At 45.3% G+C, this 27,603-nt stretch overlaps 1 protein-coding gene across 5 annotated transcripts in view; it reads right to left on the bottom strand.

Annotated features, from left to right (window-relative positions):
• The window catches only part of LOC123097334 (ATP-dependent DNA helicase At3g02060, chloroplastic), a 50,728-nt gene extending 24,356 nt beyond the window's left edge, over positions 1-26,372 (bottom strand). For all 5 annotated transcript variants that reach the window (XR_006447049.1, XR_006447048.1, XM_044519035.1 and 2 more), the window contains exons 1-10: positions 25,677-26,372; positions 23,815-24,040; positions 22,977-23,222; positions 22,050-22,184; positions 21,635-21,759; positions 21,306-21,445; positions 9,912-9,982; positions 9,367-9,528; positions 9,173-9,259; positions 66-239 (exon numbers count right to left, since the gene is read on the bottom strand). Coding sequence is in view for 3 of the 5 variants with exons in the window: in XM_044519035.1 (XP_044374970.1) it covers positions 66-239; positions 9,173-9,259; positions 9,367-9,528; positions 9,912-9,982; positions 21,306-21,445; positions 21,635-21,759; positions 22,050-22,184; positions 22,977-23,222; positions 23,815-24,040; positions 25,677-26,287 (1,977 nt within the window). In the remaining 2 variants the exon portion in view is untranslated. The remainder of the gene's footprint in view (positions 1-65; positions 240-9,172; positions 9,260-9,366; positions 9,529-9,911; positions 9,983-21,305; positions 21,446-21,634; positions 21,760-22,049; positions 22,185-22,976; positions 23,223-23,814; positions 24,041-25,676) is intronic.
• Between the last annotated feature and the right edge of the window lie 1,231 nt (positions 26,373-27,603).

Raw genomic sequence — 27,603 nt, 5'->3', positions numbered from 1 at the left:
ATCTAGTATTGATTAAAATGGGAGGCACACCTCTCAGAACTTGCGGTTGACTAAAATGACGATACCTTGGACAAGCTGTCAAAAAGCATATCAAAGAACAGATCGATGCCAACATTTGCAACGTCTCCAGATTGTTGCTCACCAAACATGCTTCCAAATCCCCTAATACCCATATCCTTCTCTGCGACATGGAAACCTTGACCGAGATCAGAATGCTCTTCAATAGCTCCAAGTCTATCCTGCAGATGGAAACATTAAGTTTGCAGATGAAGATATGAAAAGATCTATTAGATTGCAGGGAAAACACATTGTTTAAAGTTAGCTATATTTTGGGTCAATGAAGTTGGAATTAATTGTCTGTCCTAAACAGAACATTGCCTTGTACTGTTCAAGGTAAGATGATCTCCTGGCCTTCCAAAGGAAGGTTTTGTAAAAAACTTACTGTTTTATGTGGGACCTCTTGTTGAAAAAGCATAATGGATGTGTAAAGAGTTTCTTTCTCCCCAAAAGCCCAATATGTGTAGTGGAGGAATTGTAGCTTTCAGTAGTTCAGGATGAATTGAAGCCGGATTGTCATGTTGATGCTACATGCATCACCAACGGTGATCTTCGGCAACGAGGAGCAAATGAGATTCTAGCTGGACAGATGGATTAATGGGCAATCAACCATGGAACTCGCTGTTATCCTTGGTCACGGACTCGAATCGGCCGAGAGCACGAGCAGTGGCGTGCTTAAAAAAAACTAAACCTGGGCTTTGGTACCATGTTAGAGGAGCAACTTAGATGTATTGCCTAGCCCAAGGGGGAAATATATAATACAATCGACTTGGGGTACGGAAGGAAATCAAGACTAATATGACTACATAAAGAGACATATACCGATACTAATACTAACAAAAAAAATGATCTGCGGGGAAGAAGAACATGTGTTGCACATGAGAAAGAGAAACCTAGCCTCTGATACCAGATTGTAATGCAGAGCCCATGGGGCAAATATATAGAACAAAAGACTTGAGGTAAAAGAAATGAAATATAGACTAATACGACTACGTAGAGAGATCTGGACCTATACTATTACTCCTTAACACTCACAACTATGGTTCTATGGGCAGTTGGCAGATACACGCGCGCGCGCACACACACACACACACAGTTTGGGGGATGACAGAGCGAGGATCTACCTCAAGGCCTATGGGTACACAACATCACAAACGAGCTTGGTGTCCAAGGGAATCATGGGGTACCCTAATCTAGCTGCCATAGTCAATCAAATATGATTATCTAAAGAGCTGGAGGATCATTTGTTTTGGCATTGGACAATGGACATCTTCTGGCGAGTACTCTGAGAAATCTGTTTACTTGGCATTCTTCTTGGAAAGGTCAATTTCGATCTTTACTTCTTTCTTGGATGCTTGTGTTAGGCATATCATCTGAGATGGTTTGGGCATATTCAGCGCAGGCCTCCAGAAGCGTCAGTGCATGGCAAACGGCTAACGCGTGCCGATAATGTCAAGAGAGGTCGGGGTAGACCGAACTTGACATGGGAGGAGTCCGTAAAGAGGGATCCGAAGGACTGGAGTATCGACAGAGAACTAGCCATGGACAGGGGTGCGTGGAAGCTTGCTATCCATGTGCCAGAACCATGAGTTGGTTGCGAGATCTTATGGGTTTCACCTCTAGCCTACCCCAACTTGTTTGGGACTAAAGGCTTTGTTGTTGTTGTTGTTGTATTTCCAGGTGGCCATAGGCCAGTATATATACACGTACAGATGTGGTATAATATGCAGAAAACCCCTTATAGAAAGGGAGAAATACAAAGGGGAACACGGCTAAATGTATATAAATCTAACAGCCTGAAGGAACTCCTGCTTCTATCATCGCTTTCAAATTGATGTTCAGCATTACTCTGTGAAAGAGTAGAATGAGAAAGCTAATGAATCTTAAACCTATTGAGCCGCTGCAATGGTGCCAAAATTGGGAGTATTTGACCTGTAGACGACAAGCTCAATTCATGGCTTGAAACAGCTGCAGAGCATACGCCCATCATCCTGACTCTAGCGGATTCCGCTTCTGCACTACTTGTGCATCTTTAACGGGGCTTTGGTTGAGGTGATATTGATCAAGGCAGAGCAGTGAGAAGTTGGTTGGAACTAAAGAACTTTGGAGATTGTCGTTGCAAGCCAGACCACCAGATACCTCTACAACTTCTGCAGTTTTAGTGTGCCGTTCTTCTCATACAAAATGATGAGCATTTAGATGTGTGTTCGACAAGAAAAAGCAATGGAACAAACAGTGCATGTGATTAAGCTTGGGACATGTACGCAAGAACATATCCGCTGCACCAGCCCAGTCTGTGAACCAGGTGCGCCAATAGCTTTTGGACCATTAGATGAAAAAAGCAACGGATCAGATTTTGGTCAAAAGTTGGACCACATCATATTTGCAGAAGCAACCTTGTAGTTTCAACCCGCACTTTACATCCCACTCTTTCATCAATAAATCTGTGTGTTTAATTTTTTTTAGCCCAAACACAACAATGGTGATATATTTTGAAGCGAATGTCTGATTTCGATTCCGTCTTGACTGGCAACTTTGTCTTGATGAGATCTTTGAATCAAGATCAGTGTTGAATATGTTTTTGAAATTTAATTTCATTTTCTTTTTGAAACATAATTTAAGCATATGTACGTGGGATCGATGTATGGAGGGAGAGGCAAAGTTACAGAACTTATAAAATAAATCTAAGTTTTAATATAAAAAATATAAGTGTTATGGTTAAGTTTGAAAAAAAAAGTCAAATTTGAAAAATATATTCAACATTGATCTTGTTTCAAACATCTCGTCAAAAGAAAAAATGGTGGTCAGAGAAAAATCAAATTCAGACGTATGGCTCAAAATATATGAACATATTTATGTTTGGAGAAAGAAATGACATTGATTCAATGATAGGAAAGGAGAGTGAAGCACGGGTTGATTTTAGCATAGTATGAGGTCTTTTTTGCAAATGTTTCACCAATCCATCTTGCAGCCTACTCCCAACCCTCAGTTCCATGTCCAACAGGCAACAGCTCAAAAGCCATTGGTGCAGCCGGTGCATCAGTTGGGCTGGTGCACTGGGTACGTTCTCCATGCAGGCCCCAAAGAAAGTACTTGACAGGCTGCAATAGGGCTAAGCAGGATGAGCAGACAATATAGAGTTCTGTAGCACCCGGGGATGTTACAATCGCCGGCACTACCCCGAGATCCACGGCGAGGCACGGGGAAGAGAGTTGGTCTGGAAATCTAACGGAACTTCTCGCCACCACTAAAAAGGGTCGTTTGTGTTGAAGTGTAACTCCGCCTATGTTGTCTCAACATAGCCGGTCCCAAGCCCGGGTAAAGGAGGAGGGTTGTGATAGGCTTGGCGAGCCAACGTAAAAACTCAGCCACTCTTATGGAGATGAAACCCAAAAGATTTTCGTTGGGGCGTAACCCTCTCAACGACGCGCCACATCGGAACCCGGGTGTGGTGGCAAATAGGCAAGGGCCGGGCCGTCACCCCCTGGTGGCGCGTCGTATCTTGATCCGGATACGGTGGCAAGTGAGCGAGGATCGGGTCGTCACATCCTTAGTGGCGCGCTACATCGGCGCCCGGATGTAGTGGAAAATGAGCAAGGGTCTTCGCATTTGACTCGACGAGTGCGAAGGGTAAGGAAGCTAGCCGAGCCTAGGAGGATTCCCTTAGGTAGCTAGAACGTAGGGTCTCTGACAAGGAAGCTTCAGGAGCTAGTTGATGCAGTGGTGAGGAGAGGTGTTGATATCCTTTGCGTCCAAGAAACCGAATGGAGGGGACAGAAGGCGAAGGAGGTGGAGGATACCGGCTTCAAGTTGTGGTACACGGGGACGGCTGCAAACAGAAATGGCGTAGGCATCTTGATCAATAAGAGCCTCAAGTATGGAGTGGTAGACGTCAAGAGACGTGGAGACCGGATTATCCTGGTCAAGCTGGTAGTTGGGGACTTAGTTCTCAATGTTATCAGCGCGTATGCCTTGCAAGTAGGCCACAATGAGAACACCAAGAGGGAGTTCTGGAAAGGCCTGGAAGACATGTTAGGAGTGTACCGATTGGCGAGAAGCTCTTCATAGGAGGAGACCTCAATGGCCACGTGGGTACATCTAACACAGGTTTTGAAGGGGCGCATGGGAGCTTTGGCTATGGCATCAAGAATCAAGAAGGAGAAGATGTCTTAAGCTTTGCTCTAGCCTACGACATGATTGTAGCTAACACCCTCTTTAGAAAGAGAGAATCACATCTAGTGACTTTTAGTAGTGGCCAACACTCTAGCCAGATCGATTTCATCCTCTCAAGAAGAGAAGATAGGCGTGCATGCCTAGACTGTAAGGTGATACCTGGAGAGAGTGTTGTACCCCAGCAGAAGCTGGTGGTTACTGACTTCCGCTTTCGGATTCGTGTCCAGCGGGATAAGCGTGCCAAAGTCGTTAGAACGCAGTGGTGGAAGCTCAAGGGGGAGGTAGCTCAGGCGTTCAAGGAGAGGGTCATTAAGGAGGGCCCTTGGGAGGAAGGAGGGGATGCGGACAATGTGTGGATGAAGATGGCGACTTGCATTCGTAAGGTGGCCTCAGAGGAGTTTGGAGTGTCCAGGGGAAGGAGAAGCGAAGATAAGGATACCTAGTGGTGGAATGATGATGTCCAGAAGGCGATTAAAGAGAAGAAAGATTGCTTCAGACGCCTATACCTGGATAGGAGTGCAGACAACATAGAGAAGTACAAGATGGCGAAGAAGGCCGCAAAGCGAGCTGTCAGTGAAGCAAAGGGTCGAGCATATGAGGACCTCTACCAACGGTTAGGCACAAAGGAAGGCGAAAGGGACATCTATAAGATGGCCATGATCCGAGAGAGGAAGACGAGGGATATTGGCCAAGTCAAATGCATCAAGGACGGAGCAGACCAACTCTTGGTGAAGGACGAGAAGATTAAGCATAGATGGCGGGAGTACTTCGAAAATCTGTTCAACGGGGAGAATGAGAGTTCTACCATTGAACTAGACGACTCCTTTGATGAGACCAGCATGCGTTTTGTGCGGCGAATCCAGGAGTCTGAGGTCAAGGAGGCTTTAAAAAGGATGAAAGGAAGCAAGGCGATGGGCCCTGATTGTATCCCCATTGAGGTGTGGAAAGGCCTCGGGGACATAGCAATAGTATGGCTAACCAAGCTTTTCAACCTCATTTTTGAGGCAAACAAGATGCCAGAAGAATGGAGACGGGGTATATTAGTACCAATCTTCATGAACAAGGGGGATGTTCAGAGTTGTACTAACTACCGTGGAATTAAGCTGATGAGCCATACAATGAAGCTATGGGAGAGAGTCATTGAGCACCGCTTAAGAAGAATGACAAGTGTGACCAAAATCAGTTTGGTTTCATGCCTGGGAGGTCGACCATGGAAGCCATTTTCTTGGTACGACAACTTATGGAGAGATACAGGGAGCAAAAGATGGACTTGCATATGGTGTTCATTGACTTGGAGAAGGCCTATGATAAGATACCGCGGAATGTCATGTGGTGGGCCTTGGAGAAACACAGAGTCCCGGCAAAGTACATTACCCTCATCAAGGACATGTACGATAATGTTGTGACAAGTTTCGAACAAGTGATGTCGACACTGATGACTTCCCGATTAAGATAGGACTACATCAGGGGTCAGCTTTGAGCTCTTATCTTTTTGCCTTGGTGATGGATGAGGTCACAAGGGATATACAAGGAGATAGCCCATGGTGTATGCTCTTTTGCGGATGATGTGGTGCTAGTTGACGATAGTCGGACGGGGATAAATAGGAAGTTAGAGTTATGAAGACAAACCTTGAAATCGAAAGGGTTTAGGCTTAGTAAAACTAAAACCGAGTACATGATGTGCGGTTTCAGTACTACTAGGTGTGAGGAGGAGGTTAGCTTTGGGCTGAGGCCACTTCCACTGCTTGTTATCTTATTAATCATTCACCATCTATTGCTCTTAATAAGAAAACTCCAATTGAGGTATGGTCTGGTTCTCCTGCTGATTATTCACAATTGAGAGTTTTTGGTTGCACTACTTATGCTCATGTTGATAATGGCAAGTTGGAGCCTAGGACTATTAAGTGCATCTTTTTTTATTATAAATCCGGTGTTAAAGGTTTTAAATTGTGGAATACTGGTACACAGAAGGTTGTTATTAGCATAAATGTTATCTTTAATGAATCTACTATGTTACATGATGTTCTATCTACTAATGTTTCTATTGAGAGTGAACAACGGCCTACTATTCAGCAGCCTACTGTTCAGGTGGAGCATGTTATTAATTCCAGTGATACATCTAATAAGGAAAATGTTGATGCACATGATAATGAACCCGTCGTTGATGATGAACATGTCACTCCAAATCAGCCTATTGTTCCACCCAGTTGGAATCTTGCACGTGACAGCGTTAAGCGGGGTATTGATAAACCTACAGGGTTAATTGAAGAGTGCAATATTGTTTCTTTTGCTTTATTTGTTGCAGAGGAAATTGAAGGTAATGTCGAGCCTTCTTCATATTCCGAGGCTATTATTTCTGGTGATAGTAATAAGTGGATGACTGTTGTGCATGATGAGATGGAATCACTTGAAAAGAATGGCACTTGGGATTTAGTAAAATTACCCAGAGAGAAGAAACCTATTCGTTGCAAGTGGGTTTTCAAAAGAAAAGTAAGTGTTTTTTCTAATGATGAGACAAGATATAAAGCAAGGTTAGTTGCTAAAGGTTATAGTCAAATTCCAGATATTGACTATAATGAAGTCTTTTCTCCTGTTGTGAAGCATAGCTCTATTCGCACTTTACTCGGTATTGTTGCCATGCATGATTTTGAGCTTGAACAATTAGATGTTAAAACTGCATTCTTACGTGGAGAATTAGAAGAGGATATTTATATGGAACAACCTGAAGGTTTGTTATTCCTGGAAAAGAAAAGCGTGTTTGTAAGTTAAAGAAATCTCTTTATGGATTGAAGCAATACCCTAAACAGTGATACAAGAGATTTGACACTTTTATGCTCTCTCAAGGTTTCAAAAGATCTAATTATGATAGCTGTGTTTATTTGAAAACTGTCAATGGTTCATCTATTTATTTGCTTCTTTATGTTGATGATATGTTAATTGTTGCAAAGAGCATGTCAGAGATTGATGAATTAAAGAAGCAATTGAGTAATGAATTTGAGATGAAGGATTTGGGTGCAGTAAAGAAAATACTTGCCATGAAAATATCCAAAGATAGACCGTCTGAGAAGGTATATCTAAGTCGGAAGAGATATATTGATAAAGTTCTTTGTCGTTTTAATATGCATAATGCCAAGCCAGTAAGTATTCCGTTAGCTGCACACTTCAAATTATCATCAGCCTTATGTCCTAAGTCAGATGCCGATATTGAGTACATGTCTAGGGTTTCCTATTCGAGTGCAGTTAGTTCACTTATGTATGTCATGGTTTGTTCTCGTCCTGATTTATCATATGCATTGAGTGTTGTCAGTAGATACATGGTAATCCTGGAAAAGAGCATTGGAAAGTAGTTCAGTTGATTTTCAGATACCTACGAGGTACTTCTAATGCTTATTTACAGTTTCGAAAAATTGGAGATGGACTTGTTGGTTTTGTTGATTCTTATTTTGCTGGTGATTTGGATAAGAGAAGATCACTCACGGGTTATGTTTTCACAATTGGTGGTTGTGCTGTGAGTTGGAAAGCAACTTTACAGTCTATTGTGGCTTGTTCCACTACTATGCTGAAAGCTATCTGGTTGAGATGTATATACTTGGAGATTCATCTTGCCCTATCGTATTTTCTGACAGTCGAAGTGCCATATGTCTTACAAAGAATCCAATGTACCATGAGAGAACGAAGCATATTGATGTCAGATTTTACTATATTCAAGATGTTATTACTGAAGGTGATTTGAAGGTATGCAAGATAAGTACGCATGATAATCCTGCTGGTATGATGACAAAGCCAGTTCCTACCAATAAGTTTGAGCTTTGCTCAGGCTTAGTTGGTATTTCTCACTAGTCCTATGGACTTTGACGCACAAGGTGTTTATGTTGATTCGGATGGAGTTATTTACTTTTTTCAACTACTGGAGGGAATTTGGCTCAAGGTGAAGATTGTTAAATTATGGTCCAAATTCTACCGTGTTGGACTAGACGTAGTACAAACGGTGTGGGGCGTTGTGTTGACGTCGATGCGTACGAGTACAACTCGTTTACTTGCCCTCCAAGGACTTATGTATTGCCCCTCATATATACCTCATGTAGTTGCACCTAAAGATGGCATGTCGTCTCATGCTTGTAATACTCCATCATAGTGATTGCGCCTTCGTGCGTTTGTGGTTTTCTCCCGCAAGGGTTTTCACGTAAAAATCCGTGTCTCGTGTCTCGTTTATTCTCATTTTATCTAACAGGTTGCACAAATCTCGAAACTAACTGGTCAAGAGAAACATCGACCCCTGATGGAATCCTAAGCTTTGAAAGACGGGAAGAGAGCAGACTTAAAACTCGCGAGGAGGTAAGAGAGGAAGTAGAATGGGATGAGGAATAAAAGAAGTCCTATTTAGATCCATCCAACGCATTTTGCAAAATAGCACTAGACACAACTGTAACTGTTAGTGAGGTTATCCTACAGGCTTTCCGGACCCTACCGCTCCGAAACCATTCGTTATGGAACGGCTACGGGTTTCGGAACCTGGGCACTGATACCACTTGTAGCACCCCGGGATGTTACAAGGTCCATGAGATGATTAATCATCTTTATAGGCCAGCTAACTAATGTTTATAATTATGATTGGTTATCTGTAATCTGTCATGTAAGACATTTCTAACTTTCTATAATCAAACTGAGTGCTGCTTCTAGAACCACCAAGAGAAGATGACCCCACTTGTCAGAAAATTGCGTAGACAATGAACTAATACTCATGCAAAGTTCAGTAAGGGCTGGAGAACATTATATTATGCCTTAAAGCTGCAGGAAAGAAAGGAGAAGCTGGAGATGGTACATTGAATGCTATCAGCATCAGGTACATTGAATGCTATCAGCATCAGGTACATTGAATGCTATGAGCATAAATATATTAGATAAAAACAAAAAATTATAAAGCACTGCTGCAGCAGCTCACCATGGCAATTCTGGAAAGCAAAGACTTGTCAGTGTAGAAGAGGTATGTGAAACCCTCTCTACCTGATCTTCCTACTCTTCCTCGCAACTGCGGTTGAAAAGAAAAGCAGCGAACTTGAGCTCCAGACCTCAGATTTCATACAACAATTTTTTTGCCAAAAAAAGGCAAAGTAAAACACTGAGAACTAAAACCACCTGATACAGCTGTGCGAGCCCAAATAGTTCTGCATACTGGACTATCATTGTGTTGGCATTTGGAATATCTATTCCACTTTCAATGATATGTGTGCATACAAGAATCTTTATTTCCCCACAAGAAAACTTTTCCATAGCAAGTTGTATATTCTTTGACACTTTCTGTGGGAAAAACATATAGCAATAAGATTGGTCATTGAAGCCAAAGCACCATTCATCTATGCAACAAGAACATAAATAAGTATCGAAGTTCTAATATCAAATGTGTTAAAGAGCTATATTATGTTCCATGTATAGCCTGTATATTTTCCCCATTGTATGAGGGGTTTCCTGCATATTTACCACTTATACATGTATATATATCAGCAAATGGCTCCCAGGAAATACAAGTTGCATATTTCCTAACTAGATAGCCTAAACTTCATTAGTAAAAACTTGCAATTTGGCCTTTAACACAAAGCAGTGCACACAACTGTAGATACTATTCAAGATATTATGTTGTAAATGTAGAATTCTTGCATTCTGAATCAGCTTAGCCGACTAACCTTTCCATGAGCAATAGCCATCGGTACATCTGGAAGAGAGTCCTTGAGAAATTGCAATACATCGTCTATGGCTGTTTGAATAAGAAATGAAACATGTTTACTGCATACATACTTTAAAAGACCAAAGTGCATTGCTATACCAACTAGTTTAAATAAATGCGCCTCATCTCAGATTCATGAGTTCATAACATATTAAAAAAGGGCAATCGTATTATGTGGACATGAGTCTACTGTATCAAGGAGCAGCAGCATGGGAGATCATGAGAGAGAATAGCAGCAGAGATGGTGACAAATGAATTGGATTATTGAAGAGTCCAACCATATTTGAAAAGGTCTACCAGCCCCAATCGTATTAGGAGAGGTCAAAAACCTGAGCATGCTTTATATAAGGACATCATGTATCTGCTTTTGAGTCAAGCAAGAACAATCAAACTATTCTCTCCAGTTCATCTCTCATCTCAAGTTCTCAACTGGTGTCTACCAACCACCAGCAGACATGTAATGTGGCTTCTTCAGCATGTTACGCTGTTTTGGGTCTTCAAGGTTCAGACACATATGCATAACTATAACCATGGGCTAACTGGTTGAACTAAACATGTTGAAGAAGTGTTTGATAAAGCCATAAAGACCAGTTGACACTAGTGAACTGCACATACAAGGAACCAAGTATAAAAAAAATTCTAAATACCAGTTGACCACGCCAGTTTTGTGCCAAAGCATTTATCCCATATTCTTGCTTATTGCATATTTTCCATAGGAAGCTTGACCAGGTCACTTACAGAAGTGGCCATGTATCTTCTTGGAAGCATTTTGGGTTTGATAGTTGCTCTCTCAAACTTTTTTGGTGTCTTGGTGCCAAAGGGGGAGATATGAGTACAGGCTTTTGGGGTCTCCATGTTTCAGGGGGAGAGGGTTTGTTAGTATGCTGTGTTTTGTTAGTTACAAGACTTGATTCTTATTTGCAAGATCATGTGTAATCTTCTTGTGTGTCTTGTAAACTATACTATTGTGTTATGTGAGACATGCAATGCTACTCTTTTATGCGTTTATCCTATCATCAATGTAATTCAAATGTGTTGCTTGTGTTGTTTCTCAAGTGGTATTTTGTTAACTTTCTTGTACACACAATGCACTCCTTTGGAATGTGTCATAGATTTCATGTATCCACAGTACCTAATGAATGTGGATTTGCATTCTAGAAGCAAATTTCAAATAATGCACACAAATAGGGAGGAACTCAAATTATATGACAAGTACCTAAATCTGCACATTTTCATCATATTTATGCTATATATACTCAATGGTGTTGTCATCAATGACCAAAAAGAGGGAGATTTGTCAGATACACCTATTGGGTTTGGGTGATTTATGACAAAACCATTAGAGAGGACTAATGATTTTAGTCAACAGTGACCTCTACCTATAACTTTTTGTCTACCACAAGCTTGTAGATTGTAATTTCTAGGTTTTTGGTGAATCCAAGATTCACGTTCAGTATAGGACAACCATTCTATCGAGAGGGGCACAATTGAACTCCAAGAAAAGATCCTAGACCAAAGTTCTTATAAAATCCAATCAGCCAACTCGAATTTCTAGTATCTCTAAGCCCCACTACCACCGAAGATTTTCTTTCGGTACTACCGGGCCACTTAAGAGTTACTCCTCCATAGAGATAACCCATCCAGGGGCCGGAACTACCACACCTTTTTTGTCTCGGTATTGCCGAGCCAATTCTGATTCAGACATTCTCTGTTAGCTCTGGCACCTCCGGCCGTAACTTCCGAGCCCTCTCGGTTTGCTTCTCTATGTGGTCACAATATAGGTCCTGGACCTCCGTGAAAGTTTTGTCTGGTACCTCTGAGATGTGACTTTGGCTTTTCTGCACAATTCCCATTTGAGGGTTGCTTTGTCTACTGCGGTACAACCGAGCAAACAGTTTCACCCAATACTTCTGAGCCAGTTTTATTCTCGCAGAAAAGATCCACCTTTTACTGTTCGGAACCACAGGTCTATTTTCTGCCAGTACTTCCAAGTACTGTGTTTTATGTCAAATATTTAAACGTGTTCAGAAGTTCCAAAGATTTTCGTCTACTACTTACGGCTAGTTATCTTTTCAAGATAACGGGCAGATTTTAAATTCTCTCTATTTATAGAACCCCATACCCCTCCGTGGCAGCAAGGAAGCAACCACCCCACTCCTCACTCCATCCAACTGCCACAAGAGATAGAGAGAGCTCCAAGGCAATAAAGAAGACGAGAAGACAAGTGTTGGGTGATTTCAAGAACACTTCTTGATTCTTGAGGCCAAAACCTACTCCCTTTCTTGAACCCTGCACCTCAATTTCATATCATTTTCACCAGTCATATCCTTTGTGAGAGAGATCCTATGGGTTCATGACAGATACTTTGATTGAAGATCTTTTCAGTAAGTACTACCAAGTGACTTTGCTTTGCTTGTTACTCTTGGAGGATATGCACCTCCTAAACGGTTAGGAGTCACTTGAAACCTACTCCCTTTCTTGAACCCTGCACCTCAATTTCATATCATTTTCACCAGAGTCATATCCTTTGTGAGAGAGATCCTATGGGTTCATGACAGATACTTTGATTGAAGATCTTTTGAGTAAGTACTACCAAGTGACTTTGCTTTGCTTGTTACTCTTGGAGGATATGCACCTCCTAAACGGTTAGGAGTCACTTGAGAGCCCTCTGTTAAGATAGATTCTGTGTATGCATGTACTCTCACGCTTTGCGTTTCTCTTGTAACTGTATCCTAGATAACAGGATCTAGATAAGCTCAACAGCACGATGTACAGCTCGTGCCGTCTCTCACGGGAGCGCCTCAGCCTCCCTATTTGTACCACTGTAATTCCCGTCATATGGAATACACACAGAGTGATTCAACTGTCCACTTTACTTGGTATCAGACGCCATGGCTTTTGAGGATCTCTTCGACGTGCCTCCTTCTCCGGCCGTCCACTCCTCCTCTCCGGCGTCCTCCCCCGGGATCTCTCTCTCTGCTCTGTCCGCCACCCAACCAGCTGCTTCCTCCGCCACTACTGCTGCCCTTTCTTCCTCTGCTGCCCCGGCCACCGCTGCTGCACCCACTGGCCCCTCTCCTCTCAACATCCACATGGATCACATCTCAAACTACATCAAATTCAAACTCGACCCTGCTGAAAACAACTTCGGCAAGTGGCGCAGCTTTTTCCGCCTCGTTCTCGTCCAATACCGCGTGCAGGACCATGTGGATCGTCCCCCACCTGCTCATCCCGACGAGGCATGGCTCGCGGTTGATCACCGCCTCACCAACTGGATCTTCTTCACCCTCGCCGACTCTCTCATGGAGCTCATCATGGGCGGCGCTGAGAATGCGTACACGGCATGGCAGCGGATCAACGATTACTTCCTTGCCAACCAGGGTGCCCAGGTTCTGCATCTCACTCGTCAATACCGCAACCTCAAGCAGGCTGATCTTTCAATCGCCGAATATGCTCGCCGCCTCAAAACCTTGGCAGATGGCCTGGCGAACGTTGGGTCTGAGGTCTCCGACAAGGACCTAACCATGCAGCTGCTCCACGGCCTCGCCCCTCGCTTCGACACTCTGTGGATCGTGCTTGGCGACACCAACCCCCTGCCGCCCTTCACGGTCGCCAGATCATACCTGGATTTGGCGGAGCTCAACCTCTCCCTGCGTGCTGCTGACGAAGGGATCTCCGCCCTCACTCTCACCACCAACGGCTCCGGCGCCCGGCGGCGCTGGCGGCTCTGGCGGTCCTGGCGCGGATCGCGGCGGTGACCGCGCCCCTGATCGTGGCTCTCGCGGCGCTCCTGGTGCGGGGGGCGGCCGCCATGGGCATGGTGATCGCTCCCGTGGGTGTGGCCGCGGACGCGGCCGCGGTCGTGGCTATGACTCCGGCGGGCGCGGAGACCACGGCAGCCGCGGGTATCCACAGCAGCAGCTCCCGTCGGCCTGGACCGGCTACTTCGCCCTGTTCGGCATGGCCTTGCCATCGCCGCGGCCGGGCTGGGTTCCCCCGAACGCTGCAGGGGTCCTCGGTCCGCGACCAAGCATCCACTCGCAGGCCTACCCCGTCACGTACGCGGGTCCGTCCGCCTCCTACCAGCAGCCTGGCGCGTTGCCGTACCCTCCATGCTGCCGGCGTGGGACCACTCTGCCATGTTCTCCAACGCCTCCTCCAGCCAGCATGGTCTGCCTTCTCATGGTGCGGACTGGTTTCTGGACTCTGGTGCCTCATCCCGCGTGACCAACAACGCTGGTAACCTCTCCTTGTCCCGTTTTTTTTCTTGGCATAATTCTCCTAGCATTATTGTTGGCAACGGGCAGCGCCTTCCTATTACTGCTACTGGCTCCACCGCCCTCTCTCTATCCAATCTTGCACTTAATGATGTTCTTGTCTGTCCTTCCATTGTTAAGAACTTAATCTCCGTCTGTAAACTTAGTACAGATAATAATATTTCTGTCAAATTTAACCCTCGTGGCTTCTCTATGAAGGATCTGGCAACCAAGAACATCATCATGAAGTCCAGTAGCTCCAGTGATCTCTACCCCCTCTCTGGAAATAAAGCTTCCAGCAGCGTCACATTCTCCACCACCACCGGCGACTTGTGGCATCGCCGCCTCGGACACCCCGGCCGTGCTTCATTAGATTCTATTTTTAAGAATTTTCTTCCTGATTGTACCAATAATTCTCGCCATGTTTGTACTGCATGTCAACTTGGGCGTTAACCTCGTCTTTCATTTCCTTCATCTAGTTCATTTACTACTTCACTGTTTCAAATAATTCATTGTGATCTTTGGACATCCCCTGTTATGAGTTGTTCTGGCTACCAATATTATCTTGTGATACTTGACGACTTCTCCCATTATTCATGGACTTTTCATTTACGTGCGAAATCTGACACATCTTCTACCCTCCAACGTTTCTTCACTTACATATCAACTCAATTTCACTCTCTCGTCAAGTGCTTACAATGTGATAATGGTGGTGAATTCATTAACACCTCCTTGCGCTCCTTCCTCTCTACTCATGGAATTGTTTTCCGTCTCTCATGCCCACACACTTCCCCCCAAAATGGCAAGGCCGAACGAATTCTTCGTACTACCAACGACATTGTCCGTACTCTTCTTATTCAAGCCAATTTACCACCTACCTTTTGGGTTGAGGCCCTTCACACCGCCACGCACCTCTTAAATCGTCGCCCCTCTAGCTCTATCTCTTTTAACACGCCTAACTTCCTCCTTACGGGCACTCATCCTCGTTATGATCACCTGCGTGTGTTCGGGTGTTTGTGTTTTCCAAATTTATATGCCACCACTCCTCACAAACTTGCCCCTCGTTCCACCCCGTGCGTCTTCATCGGGTACCCACTAGAGCACAAAGGATACCGTTGCTTTGATCTCTCCTCTCGTAAGGTGATCGTTTCCCGACATGTTGTTTTCGACAAAACGCTTTTTCCCTACACGCCCGAACCCACAAAAACGCCAGCCGCATCAGATCCCCCGCCTGATCACCAGATCCGCATCAGAATCAGCCCACCTACCTTGTACCCAGTGGTCCCCGGTCCACCCGCCTCGACTGCCACTTCCCTCCCATCGACGCGCGGCCGCTCCACCCACGATCCACCAACCCCCGGACCCGCTTCCCCCGCACCTACCGCCAACAGCCACGCGACCTCCTCCCCGCGCACACCCACCCCAGCTTCCGCCTCCCCCTCGGATCACGCGCCCTCCGGCTCTGGCGCCGTCGTATCTGGTGCCAACAAATCCTCCTCACCTTCCGTGCCTTCCTTTTCTTTTGCACCATCTGATTCTCCCGAACCCACCTCGCGATCTGCGCCCACCTCTCCCCATATGCCACGTCTCCCACCACGCGCTGTCGCTATCCAGCCACCAAACAACTCACATAAAATGTTAACTCGTGCCAAGGCCGGTTTTGCCCGACCCAAGCGTCTCTTCATTGTCTCCTCTTCTCCCATATCCCCTATTCCTTCCAACTATAAATCTGCGCTTAAAGATACCCATTGGAAACAAGCCATGCTAGAGGAATTTAATGCTTTGTTAAAGAATGAGACTTGGTGTTTGGTTGCTCGGCCTGCAGGTGTGAACGTGGTAACAGGAAAATGGATTTTTCGACACAAGTTCCACTCCGATGGCTCTCTCGCTCAGTACAAGGCACGCTAGGTCATGCAGGGTTTCACTCAAAAGGAGGGTATTGATTATACGGAGACTTTTAGTCCGGTTGTCAAGCCGGCCACAATTCGCGTCGTCCTCAGCCTCGCCACCTCCAACTCCTGGCCCATTCATCAGCTGGATGTCAAGAATGCATTTCTTCATGGTCATCTTGGTGAGACAGTCTATTGCACTCAGCCGGCTGGTTTTATTGATCCATCTCACCCCAATGATGTGTGCCTCTTGAAGAAGTCTCTATATATGGTTTGAAGCAAGCTCCTCGTACATGGTTCCTCCGGTTTAAAACTTTCATCCTCTCCCTTGGATTTGTTGCATCCAAATGTGACGATTCCTTATTCATTTTCCGTCGTGGCTCCACGATAGCATATCTCTTGCTCTATGTAGATGATATTATTGTCACCGCCTCCACCACGTCTACCTTACACTCCATCACCGCTCTCAAACTCGAGTTCTCTATGACTGACTTGGGTGATATCCACCATTTCCTTGGGGTCAACGTCACACACTCCCCGTGCGGCCTCTTCCTCTCCCAACAACAATATATTCTCGAGATTCTTGAGCGCGCCAAGATGATACATTGCAACCCCATTGCCACACCAGTCGATACAAAGTCTAAACTTTCCGCATCCACTGGTGCTCCCCTTTCCGATCCAACCATGTACAGGACCATTGCAGGCGCCCTTCAATACCTCACCATCACCCGCCCGGACATCTCCTATGCGGTGCAACAGGCCTGCCTATTTATGCATGCTCCCCGGACTTCTCACCTCCAGTTTGTCAAGCGGATTTTGCGTTATCTCCAAGGGACATCTCATTATGGTCTTCAGTTGTACCGCTCCGCCAGCACCGATCTCATTGCCTACTCAGATGCCGATTGGGCCGGCTGTCCCGACACCAGAAAATCCACCACCGGTTTTTGTGTATTTCTTGGCTCGAACCTGATTTCATGGTCTTCCAAGCGGCAGCACACTGTCTCTAGGTCGAGCGCTGAAGCAGAATACCGTGCCGTCGCCAACTGCGTCGCCGAGTCCTGTTGGCTCCGTCAGCTCCTTCATGAACTGCATCGTCCCCCGACCCGTGCAACCTTGGTGTATTGCGACAATATTTCTGCTACATATTTGTCCTCTAACCCCGTTCAACACCAGTGGACAAAGCATGTCGAAATCAACCTGCACTTTGTCCGGGATCGCGTTGCCTTGGGCGAGGCTCGTGTGCTCCATGTTCCATCCAGCTCACAGTTCACGGACGTATTCACTAAGGGGCTACCGACCACTGTTTTTCAGGAGTTTCGATCCAGCCTGAACATCCTTCCCGAGAGAGTTCCGGCTACAGGGGGCTGTTAAGATAGATTCTGTGTATGCATGTACTCTCACGCTTTGCGTTTCTGTTGTAACTGTATCCTAGATAACAGGATCTAGATAGGCTCAACAGCACGATGTACAGCTCGTGCCGTCTCTCACGGGAGCGCCTCAGCCTCCCTATTTGCACCACTGTAATTCCCGTCATTTGGAATACACATAGAGTGATTCAACTGTCCACTTTACTCCCTCGTCATCAATGTGTGAAGAACTCAAGAGTTTTTTAGGGCAAGGAGATCACCTACTTTGCGAAGATCCCCAAGTGATCCTAGAACCTTTAGTGAGGCTTCTTGGTGCAAGCCATGGTGGATTTGGTTGTGCTTGGTGGGCCCTTGGTGGGTGACACAACCGAAGATCCCCGAGTGATCCTAGAACCATTTGGTTCGAAGCCTCCGTTAACGTGGGGTAGGAGAGCGCCAACTATCCGTACCACGGGAAAAACATCGTTGAGCCCCTTGTGTTTGCATCCTCTCAATCACCATTTACTTTCTTGCAAGGTACTCTATTCCACTGCCATACTCTTTAACTCATTTGCTTCTTTAGTCACAAGGATCAACTAGAATAGTAGTTGCTCTAAGCACCGCCAGCTTGGTTAAAATTTGTAGTGATTTTCGAAGAACTATTTACCCCCTCTATTCCTTAGCCCTTGATCTCAACAACTGGACGTCAAGGCCCACGGTGCGAGACATTGGAGTATATGGACCTCCATAGCCGGTTCAATGCAAACAGCATGGGGGAGAGCGGAACCCCCTATCACAGCCCCTTGCTGTGCCACACCAGCAGCCCCGATTCTCCAATCAAAAACACCCGTGTGCTGACCGTGGAAAGGACGATGGACACCAACTCGCGGAAGCAAGGTCCGAACCCTGCCCGACAAAGCACCTAAAGAGCAGTGCCTAGGATATGGAGCCGAACGTGCGTCTGGTCCAATTGGAGCACCACACGAGGCTCCTTAAGCCAGTGAAGGTAGCATGTCGTCCGCTGAACCAACATGAAATTATCATGTATGCAGTGGTTCTTAAGGAACGCACATTGGTTCTCCTTAACCCACGAAGCCAATCTCGGTGACAAGCTTGCAGCCAAGGTCTTCGCCACCAATTTGGCAAAGAGATGGGTGAGGCCAATGGGGCCGTAATCCTTCGGAGTAGAGGCATCCGGCCGATCGGGCACAAAGATCAACAAAGCTTCATTCAGACCCTGAAAGCCACGCCCATTAAGTGAATGCAACTTGGTGAAGGCGGCCATGACATTGCCTTTTGATGCGCCCCAACATGTTTGGAGGAACTAGTCGTGAATCCGCCAGATTCAAGTGACGCACCACCTCCTCGGAGGAAGGGGCGTCGAGATCATAAGTCCTCCAAATGGGTTCTCAGAGTCTAGGTCCAGTAAGAATACGCGTTATTCAGCCAAGCCAAGGAGCAGATTGAATTGATCCAAGGATGTCTTGCCCATGGTGGTGCTCGAAGTTGTGCCCTAGAGCACAACCGGCAGATGGTGGGCCTTCAATGCTAAGCACGAGGCCCAACTCGGTGGATGAGGCATGGGTTGAGTGGAGCTCCCGATTCAGCTCATGGGCCGCAAATGGCTACAAGGCACGGTCGCAACCCACAGCGGGTTGTGGTCAAACAACTTGGTCAGCACTTTGCTGGGGGTGGCTGCCGCCACCAAATCTTCCTCATGTCCTACAACAATTGTGTCTCATCCTACCGTGACCGTCCCGATTCAAAGACACCAAAAGGCATGTTGTCCTTCTCTTTGCAAAAAGTGTCCAATAGTTACGCACGTCGGCTAATGGGAGGGAGGACTAGGATATGGCACCCAGGCCCAAAGGCATGCGGCCCGTGCAACCGCACAAGAGCCCAAGCTTCGTAGAGCTATTCAGATAGGCCTAGTTCAGCCCAGACACAAACCGGACACAGAGGCCCAATCGGGGTCACCGGAGGAAACCTGCCAGAAGCCAGCGACGGAAGTGAACACGGCCCATCTACAGGCTCACGCAGCCATCAACGCGCCCACACATTGACGCGGAGGCACACAAGATCAATTGGTCTGATCGTCAGAACCGTGTGTTTTGCTTGTTGGCTTCTCACCTCCTCCCGATTTCTCACATGCTTTTCCTTGCACTGTCACCCACCTAGCCACTCCGTCGAAGCATCACGGGGCGCCAACGCCGGCGTAGCCCACTCACCTGGATAGCTACAAAAAAACGAATATGGCAAGGCAAGTAAACAATCTTTCTCAAGTGCTTCTATTTATTTTTTTAGTTCTTGTTTCCCGAAGGTCCAAACTGGCCGGGGTTTTGAATTTCTTAGTGTTACACTTGAAACAATTTGATAAAAGTGATTTTCCAATTTTGAGGAGTGATCCATATATGTCTACGTATGAGTTCCTCTGCCTGGACGAGCGCGTCTCTTCTTCGTCTGCGCAATTGTTGATTGATCTTGGCGTGACGAAGTGTCGTGTCCAGGCTGCTCGCCCCTGCTTCCGTCCATCAACGAGTAGTTCAACGTCCACCACTTCCATTTTTCTAGAGCAGTAGGGCCTATTTTAGAGTTTAGCACAGGTCCCCATATCTTTGTCGGCTCGGCCCTAGCACCTAACATAGCTGCCTCGCGCCCCATGTTGCATCGGTCTGCGTCAGCTCGGTTTCCTTTATGCATCCCTTCTTTCTTCTTTCCCCATCTGCTTTTGTTCGATTGTCCTTCCATCGGTGAATGCGAGGAAACTTGAAAGTTCCCTCATTTCGATAGATTATGGCAAGCACAATTCTTCATACAATATGATTAAATTATTCTATACTATAAAATTATGATTCATGCACAACAAATGCAACATTCGTCCAAGCAAATGTTTAGAAGGTGTTTGGTCCCAGCAGGTAACGCAAATGGTTATGGCAAGCACAATTCTTCATACAATATGATTAAATTATTCTATACTATAAAATTATGATTCATGCACAACAAATGCAACATTCGTCCAAGCAAATGTTTAGAAGGTGTTTGGTCCCAGCAGGTAACGCAAATGTAAACATAATGGAAAACGGAAAAGCACTGGGACTGTAAACGTAATCGACAAAAATCATAACTTGTTTGGTTTAAATGCTGTTACGGGAAGAGATCATGGAGGATAGTTCGATTCATGTAGAGGAGCTGCTTATGTGAGAGCCTGGTTTTTCAGATTTACATCGGTTTCCTACCGGAATCAGTTTCGTATTGGGCTGGGATCTGATCCCGCGTGATGAGATTACGAGCCAACCAAACCAAACTAGATTTAACGTTATTTGTTAACACTGTAGTTAGACTGCGTTACAAATGTGTTAACCAAACACCTCCTTAAATACAATACACTAAAGAAACAAGTACCCCTCTGTAATGAAATATAAGATCGTCTATATTTCTTTACAGAGGGAGTACAACTTTTGTGTAGGAGATACAATAATAAGCTCTTGTTTCCGATATAATGCTAATGATCCATGATGTTTCCTTCACTCATGATGTTTCGATCAGTGGGTATTTATGATATATTTTTTCCATGTTGAGTCATTGACTTCATATTGCCATGTAACTTACAGCAAAATTTCCATTATGCAAATCACTGAAAAGGGTCTACGCTGTTGAAAATTTAGCTTGGCCTACTTTTATGAAAGCATCATCTGGTCGCCTGAATTCTGGAAACATATGTCAACTACTTTCCATAGTCACAAGCCACACATAAAAAAACACTAAACTAAAAATTTGGACTTATATCTTCAGGTTCATGCATTATGAAGGTTTATTGTTGTATCGTAAACAAAATGTCATCTGAAGATAACGAAGATGTGACCTTTTATTCGAGGAACAACATAGAAAACTTGACCGCCACGCTTCAACTCCAATTTGATAGCTGATAGAGCACTTTCTCTACTAAATGCTGACACATAGGTCTTGACAGCGACTCTTTCCGGAGGTGGTGTAGACATTAAACTGAAAGCAAGCATACAGTTCTGTTAAGAACAGAAAAAGGAGTTCAAAAGTTGAATGTAACCGAAGTACAGAAGCTATGTGAACAAAAAGCCCACAAGAAAACTATCATCTCTTTTAAGAAGAGCAATAGTTCCCTTCCAACTGAAATGAGAAGGTGAAAAAATGGCAAGCATTGCAATAAAATCGTACCTTGCATCACGGAAACCGGTTAAAGCAAGATACAGAGTTCGTGGAATGGGTGTTGCGGACAGGGTAAGAACATCAATAGAAGCTTTGAATGATGCAATCTTCTCCTTTTGTTGTACACCGAACTTCTGTTGGAGAAGATGGGAGTTTGTGAGGTGTGCATATAAAAATAGGCAGAGTTTGCTTCAAAGATATTATATCTTCTAATCTTCTCAATAGATTACTAAAGACAGAGCTCTCTCTTGCTATATACCCTAAAAAGAGAACATTTTTATGTTATTAGTACCCAAATTATAACCATCAAACTAATGTGTATCATTGGCAGACTAGACCAGCAACCACACAAAAATGATGTCAAATGAATACAGGGCAAGGATATGCTATCACCGTGAGAGAGACATTACGATTTATAGAGTACCTGTTCCTCATCCACCACTAGGAGACCGAGATTGTTATAGGCCATCCGTTCTGTAAGAAGAGCATGAGTTCCAACAATTATTTGCAAATGCCCATTCGTAATTTTTGTTATTAGCTCATCCTTTTCATCCTTGCTCTGCAAGGAAGACACATACCAAGCCATGCAAATGATAGTCAATCCTTTCAGCAAACGAATGTACTTGGCATTGTATAATACGCGTTACCAAAATTAACCATGATTTGAGTTAAACAGTCAGTGAAATATGAAAAGTGGAAACGAGATGGCGCTGCCACAGATTGCATAATGCAGTATAGATTATATAAACATTATTTAGTATAGCTACAACACAAACGAACGCGGTGTTTTGGCTCCTAGGTGCATATGCACCCATTATCTAAATACACATTTTGAAAAGTTGAAAAATTCGGAACAAAAATCCCGCGGGTATATCCGGACATTCTTTGTGCATGAACAAAGTTTCGGTGAAAAACGACGTTTTTGTGGCTTGTGTAAAAAAATAAAGAAATGCAAAATGAATAGTTGTAATGAAGCATCAGAAATTGTCTTTTTTACATAAGCCAGAAAAAACCTCATTCTTTCACCGAAAACTTTGTGCACGCACATAAAATGTCCGCATATACACGCGGGATTTTTGTTCGGAATTTTTTAACTTCTCAAAATGTGTACTTAGAAAATGGGTGCATATGCACCTAGGAGCCATTGCCAATTTCCGCAACACAAACCACATATACAAATTAGAGTATTACAACGAAACTAGAGTGGAATGCTTTCTAGGGTCAAGATGAATTACACAAACTAAATAGTTAAATAATTACTAAAATTATGGTTCGGAAACATAAACAAAGAAAGATAATTTTACATGATGAGTTGTATTATGGGTTAAACTCAATTTGTATCGTGGCATACCTGAGCACCGCTGAATATGGCGACCTTTATGTCAGGGTAGTTGGAGAAACGCTCAGACATTACATCATAGTGTTGATTGGCTAGTATTACAGTTGGTGCGAGAACCATAGCTTGATATCCTGTAGATACAACGATGAATATAGCACGCATTGCAACTTCCGTTTTACCAAACCCGACATCTCCACAGATCAATCTGTCCATTGGTGTTTCCCTTTCAGTCAGATCATTCTCAATATCTATGAAAGCCTGTCATCAGAATGAACACCGTTAAAAAAGCTCTTTTTAAGATTATTCAATAACAGTGTAAGTAGATAAGAAAAGAAACCCCAGGCATGGTAAGAAGTTTAAAGAAGGTGAGAAGCAAAAGAAAAAATTGGCAATGACTGGAAATAAATAGTAATCAGTAATGTGCCAAAAATTATGTATATCTGAGATGGATTTCTACACAAGTCAACCAAGATCATTCAACAACCTTACGTTTATTGTGTCAGAACAGGCACACAAAATTTAAAAGTTGTCCACCCTAAAGCGTAATGGAAATCTGTTGCTCACAACAAGTATCATATACAGGAAATGAATAGGTAATTTCAAATTTCTGAAGCAAGTTTAAAATGTAAAAAGATCTGAATTTAAGCTTCCAAGCTGACGTGAAGTAACCCAAACAAAGTGTTTCTGACCTCAGAAGCAATCAAACTATCATTGCCTTATGTTTCACCCTTGATGTAAACAAACAACAGGCGAACATATGGTTGCCAACCATATCCATGAAAGATTACCAATTTTATCAAGAATATTAACTGCATGAAGAAAAGAACACAGCTTTTAGTTGAGAGCAAACCTGGTTTTGGTCTGGGGTAGGCTCGTAAGGAAATTCAGAAGCAAACTGATCCATCGCCTCAGGCTTTCGGTACGGCGGCCTTCTCTGCCTCATCCTTTGTAAATATAACTCCATCAAGTTGACCACCATCTTCTGAACAGCAAGCTTTCCTTTCAGCCTCCTCTTCTCCCATGTAGAAGGATCATTCAGCTTGCTTAGATTCCTTGGCCTCTTTTTCTCATGAGGACTGCATAAAAGTTCAAACTGGATAAATGGTCAACGTGCATTTTTGTTTTCCATGAAACTCAAGTGACCATCCCACAACATAGCACGTAAATCAAAATTTAATCACAGATACCAGGTAGCTCAAGAAGAGGTGCAAACTAGGTCTAGTGCTGAAAAGATGCAAATTCATGCAACTACTCGGATCAGGAATCACATTCTTTTAAATTGGCATCAAACTTGAAAACTGGGAAATATGGCATGCACCTCACATAAACTTGACAATTGTAAGATAGGTTATGAAGACACTCAACATTGCTTATTTCAATGTGCCCGCACAATGGAGGTCAGGGAGGAGCTGGGACTAAAGGAAAAAAATCCAAAGATCAGTAGTACAAGACCGGGCTGGTTCATTCACTATGAGCACTCTTTTGAATCAGCAAGAATCTGTCGGCGCCCTAGCTATGGTAGCAGTTGGAAGTTGGTATATTTGGTGGCAGAGGCGTCAAATTGTCAAGGGGAAGATTGTCCTACCTCCAGACCGAACAGCATTATCAATAGAAGTTCTAGCGACGAACTTCCTCCGTTCTTAAACTCCAAATCAGCCAACTGTGAAATGTGATCATATGTGGCGCAAACCAAGAAGAGGAACAGTGAAGATAAATGTAGATGCATCCTTCTGTACTGAGAACATGTCTGGAGGCACAGGAACAATAGCGCGAGACGAACACGGTGATTTCATTGCAGTGGCATCTTGGTTCATACCGCATGTGCAGCGGAGGTGATGGCCATCCGTAATGGATTCTATTTAGCAGCCAAGCTAGGATGCAGCTCCCTTCAAATTGAATCTGACTGCTCCAAGCAGTTGAGGCTATCAATCTTGAGGTCTTTGTCGGACAGGAATCAGCTATTGTGCTTGAGAGCAAAGAATTGGGTTTGGATTTCCCCCAATATGAAGTGACGAACCGTGAAGCTAATACTGTAGCTGATTGTATAGCCAAATTATCTCTATCCAGTAGATCGTCTGAGGTTTGGGAGAATGCAATCCCGGACTTTATTTCTCATCTTGTTGTAAACGGACTTTATTTCTCATCTTGTTGTAAACGACCTCACTATTATCTGAGAAACAAAGTTCTTTACGTAGAAAAAAAAAACTTGGCAATTGTAAGTTTGGAACCAATCCCAGTCACATGGCTAACCATCACCAGTTTGCAATGTGGCAATGACATGGTTTTGTTTACTTTAATACTTAAAATAGCATTTGCTCAGACACGTCTGGACAAGCAAATTGATCCAACAATTCCAGTCCTACATACAATCTATATACCTATAGTAAAAGGAGTGAGTTGCGGAGATCCAACAAATCTCAACCGTTCAACAGCATATTCAAAGGTCTACGTCACTCCGCGTTAAACAAGTTTAGTACACTAAACACATTTAGCACCCTCTACTAATTAATATCCTAATATCGATGTCAGCATTAACCACATAATTATATCATACCTAACATTAACATACAATTTATATCTTGCCTAATATTAATGTGCAAATAATTGCCGAATACGCATCACACAATTTAGTTAGAAGAGACGCTACAAACAAGAGGAGAAGAAGTTCAAAAAAAAAAAAAAGAGGTGAGCAGGTTAACCGCGGAGGTATACAGGTTGTATCGGTAGAGCATGCGTGCTGCCTGGTCGACTGCAAGCTTCGCCATGGCGTCCGCATACTGAATGAACACGTAGTCCTCTCCGTCCTCTCCGCTTATACAGACGAACTTGCCGACGCCGACTTTCTTGTGAACGACGTACTCGCCGGGCTCCAGCTCACGCGGGTCCACACGGTGCCCCAAAGAGCTCCTGGCCGCCATCCCCTTCCTCCTTCCGGCGCCCTCCTCCTCGTCCTCCCCGTTGCTTCCGACGTCTCTCTCGTATTCCGGTTCGGCCGAGTGCCGGCGGAGCTGGCGGAGGCCGAGGCGCTGCTGCTCGCGGATCATGTGGAGGTAGGCGTCCGCCTGGGCGGGGTCCATGGGAGATGTGGCAGCGGAAGAGACACCGCGGCGGCGGACGAGCGCGCGGAGACGGTTATTGAGCTGCGAGATGTCGTCGGGGGGCACGGCGGCCGTCACCGTGGCAATGGCCGCGACCGGGGAAGCGAGGCGGAGGCGGCGAACAGGGAGGCGCAGGCGGAGCTGGGGGGATAGGGTCGGTGGTCGGTGGAGAAGGAAGTGACGGTGGGGATTTGGTGGTGGAGCACGAGGGATGAGGGTGGCCATGGATGTGGCGTGGAGGCGTGGGTTAGGAACAGCACGGGAGCGGCATGGTTTTAAGCGTTTAGAGCATCTACTACAGCCGGCCCCGAACCCGTCTCAAAAATCCGACCTAGTCGAGTTCTTTAAACGGATCTCAAACGCCAGGACTGACCGGCACATCTCGTATCCAATCTAAATATAAAAAGCATCCGGGCGCTTTCGTCACGTCAAACCCGACAGCCCTACCCAACCACAATTTACACCAAATCCTTCCTCCTCCTCCCGCCGCCCTCCTACCTTTCCCGCGCCCGAGTCCTACCTTTCCCGCGCCCGAGCCCTCGCCGTCCGCCACCCTTACTTCCCATCTTCACCACCAGCCCTGATCCGCCCTCCTAGATGTCGTCCAGTCCGTCCCGGGCCGCCGCGATGAAGACTGCATCCGCCTCATCCATCAGTGTCCCTTCCTTGTCTCCGTCGTGCAAGGCGGAAAACGTCGCCCGAAAGATGCAGCGACGCCGGCAGCGAGAGAGGGAAGCGGCGGCGGCGGCGCAGGGAGGTGCAGACATGGACGAGCAGTTGCCCCACTCCCCCCCCCCCCCCCCGCCCCCGTCACGCCCGGAACCCCGCACCCTTTACATCCGTCCGCCGATGCGCATTACGCCGTTGGACCACGTTGAGACGCAGGAGGATCCGACGGCCGGTTGGGCCATTCCGGAGAGCTTTCCGCCCACGTAGATACTGACGGTGGACCTATGACACTCGCACAACTTGTTGTGCGGATGAGCACGGGCACCGGCGGCGCCCAGGCTGCCCACGACCTGTTCGACGGAGTGACAGAACAAGAGTCGATATGTTTTTTATTACTCCTGTCCGATCAAAGTTGCATATGGCTTGTTTAATGTTTTGCATAGACCGCTAGTTCATTTCAGACATGATGAATGATTGCAAACCATGATCATCTAGGAGGCATTCATGTCAAACATGATCAATGACAATGAAGGTCCGACCCTAATGTTGGGGAACGTTGCATGGAAAACAAAAAAAATTCTACGCACACGCAAAATATATCCATGGAGATGCATATCTACGAGAGGGGGAGTGCATCTACATACCCTTGTAGACCGCTAAGCGGAAGCGTTTATCAACGCGGTTGATGTAGTCGTACACCTTCACGATCTGTACCGATCAAGCACCGAACGCACGGCACCTCCGCGTTCAGCACATGTTCAGCTCGATGACGTCCTCGCCTTCTCGATCCAGCAAGAGAGGTGAAGTAGTAGATGAGTTCCGGCAGCACGAGGGCATGGTGACGGTGGTGGTGAAACTATTCCGCAGGGCTT

The sequence above is a fragment of the Triticum aestivum genome, chromosome 4D (genome assembly GCF_018294505.1).
Source record: "Triticum aestivum cultivar Chinese Spring chromosome 4D, IWGSC CS RefSeq v2.1, whole genome shotgun sequence".
NCBI classification, from domain to species: Eukaryota; Viridiplantae; Streptophyta; class Magnoliopsida; order Poales; family Poaceae; genus Triticum; species Triticum aestivum.
The sequence above is the reverse complement of the archived record's forward strand: the minus strand, read 5'-3'. Positions and strand labels throughout refer to the sequence as shown.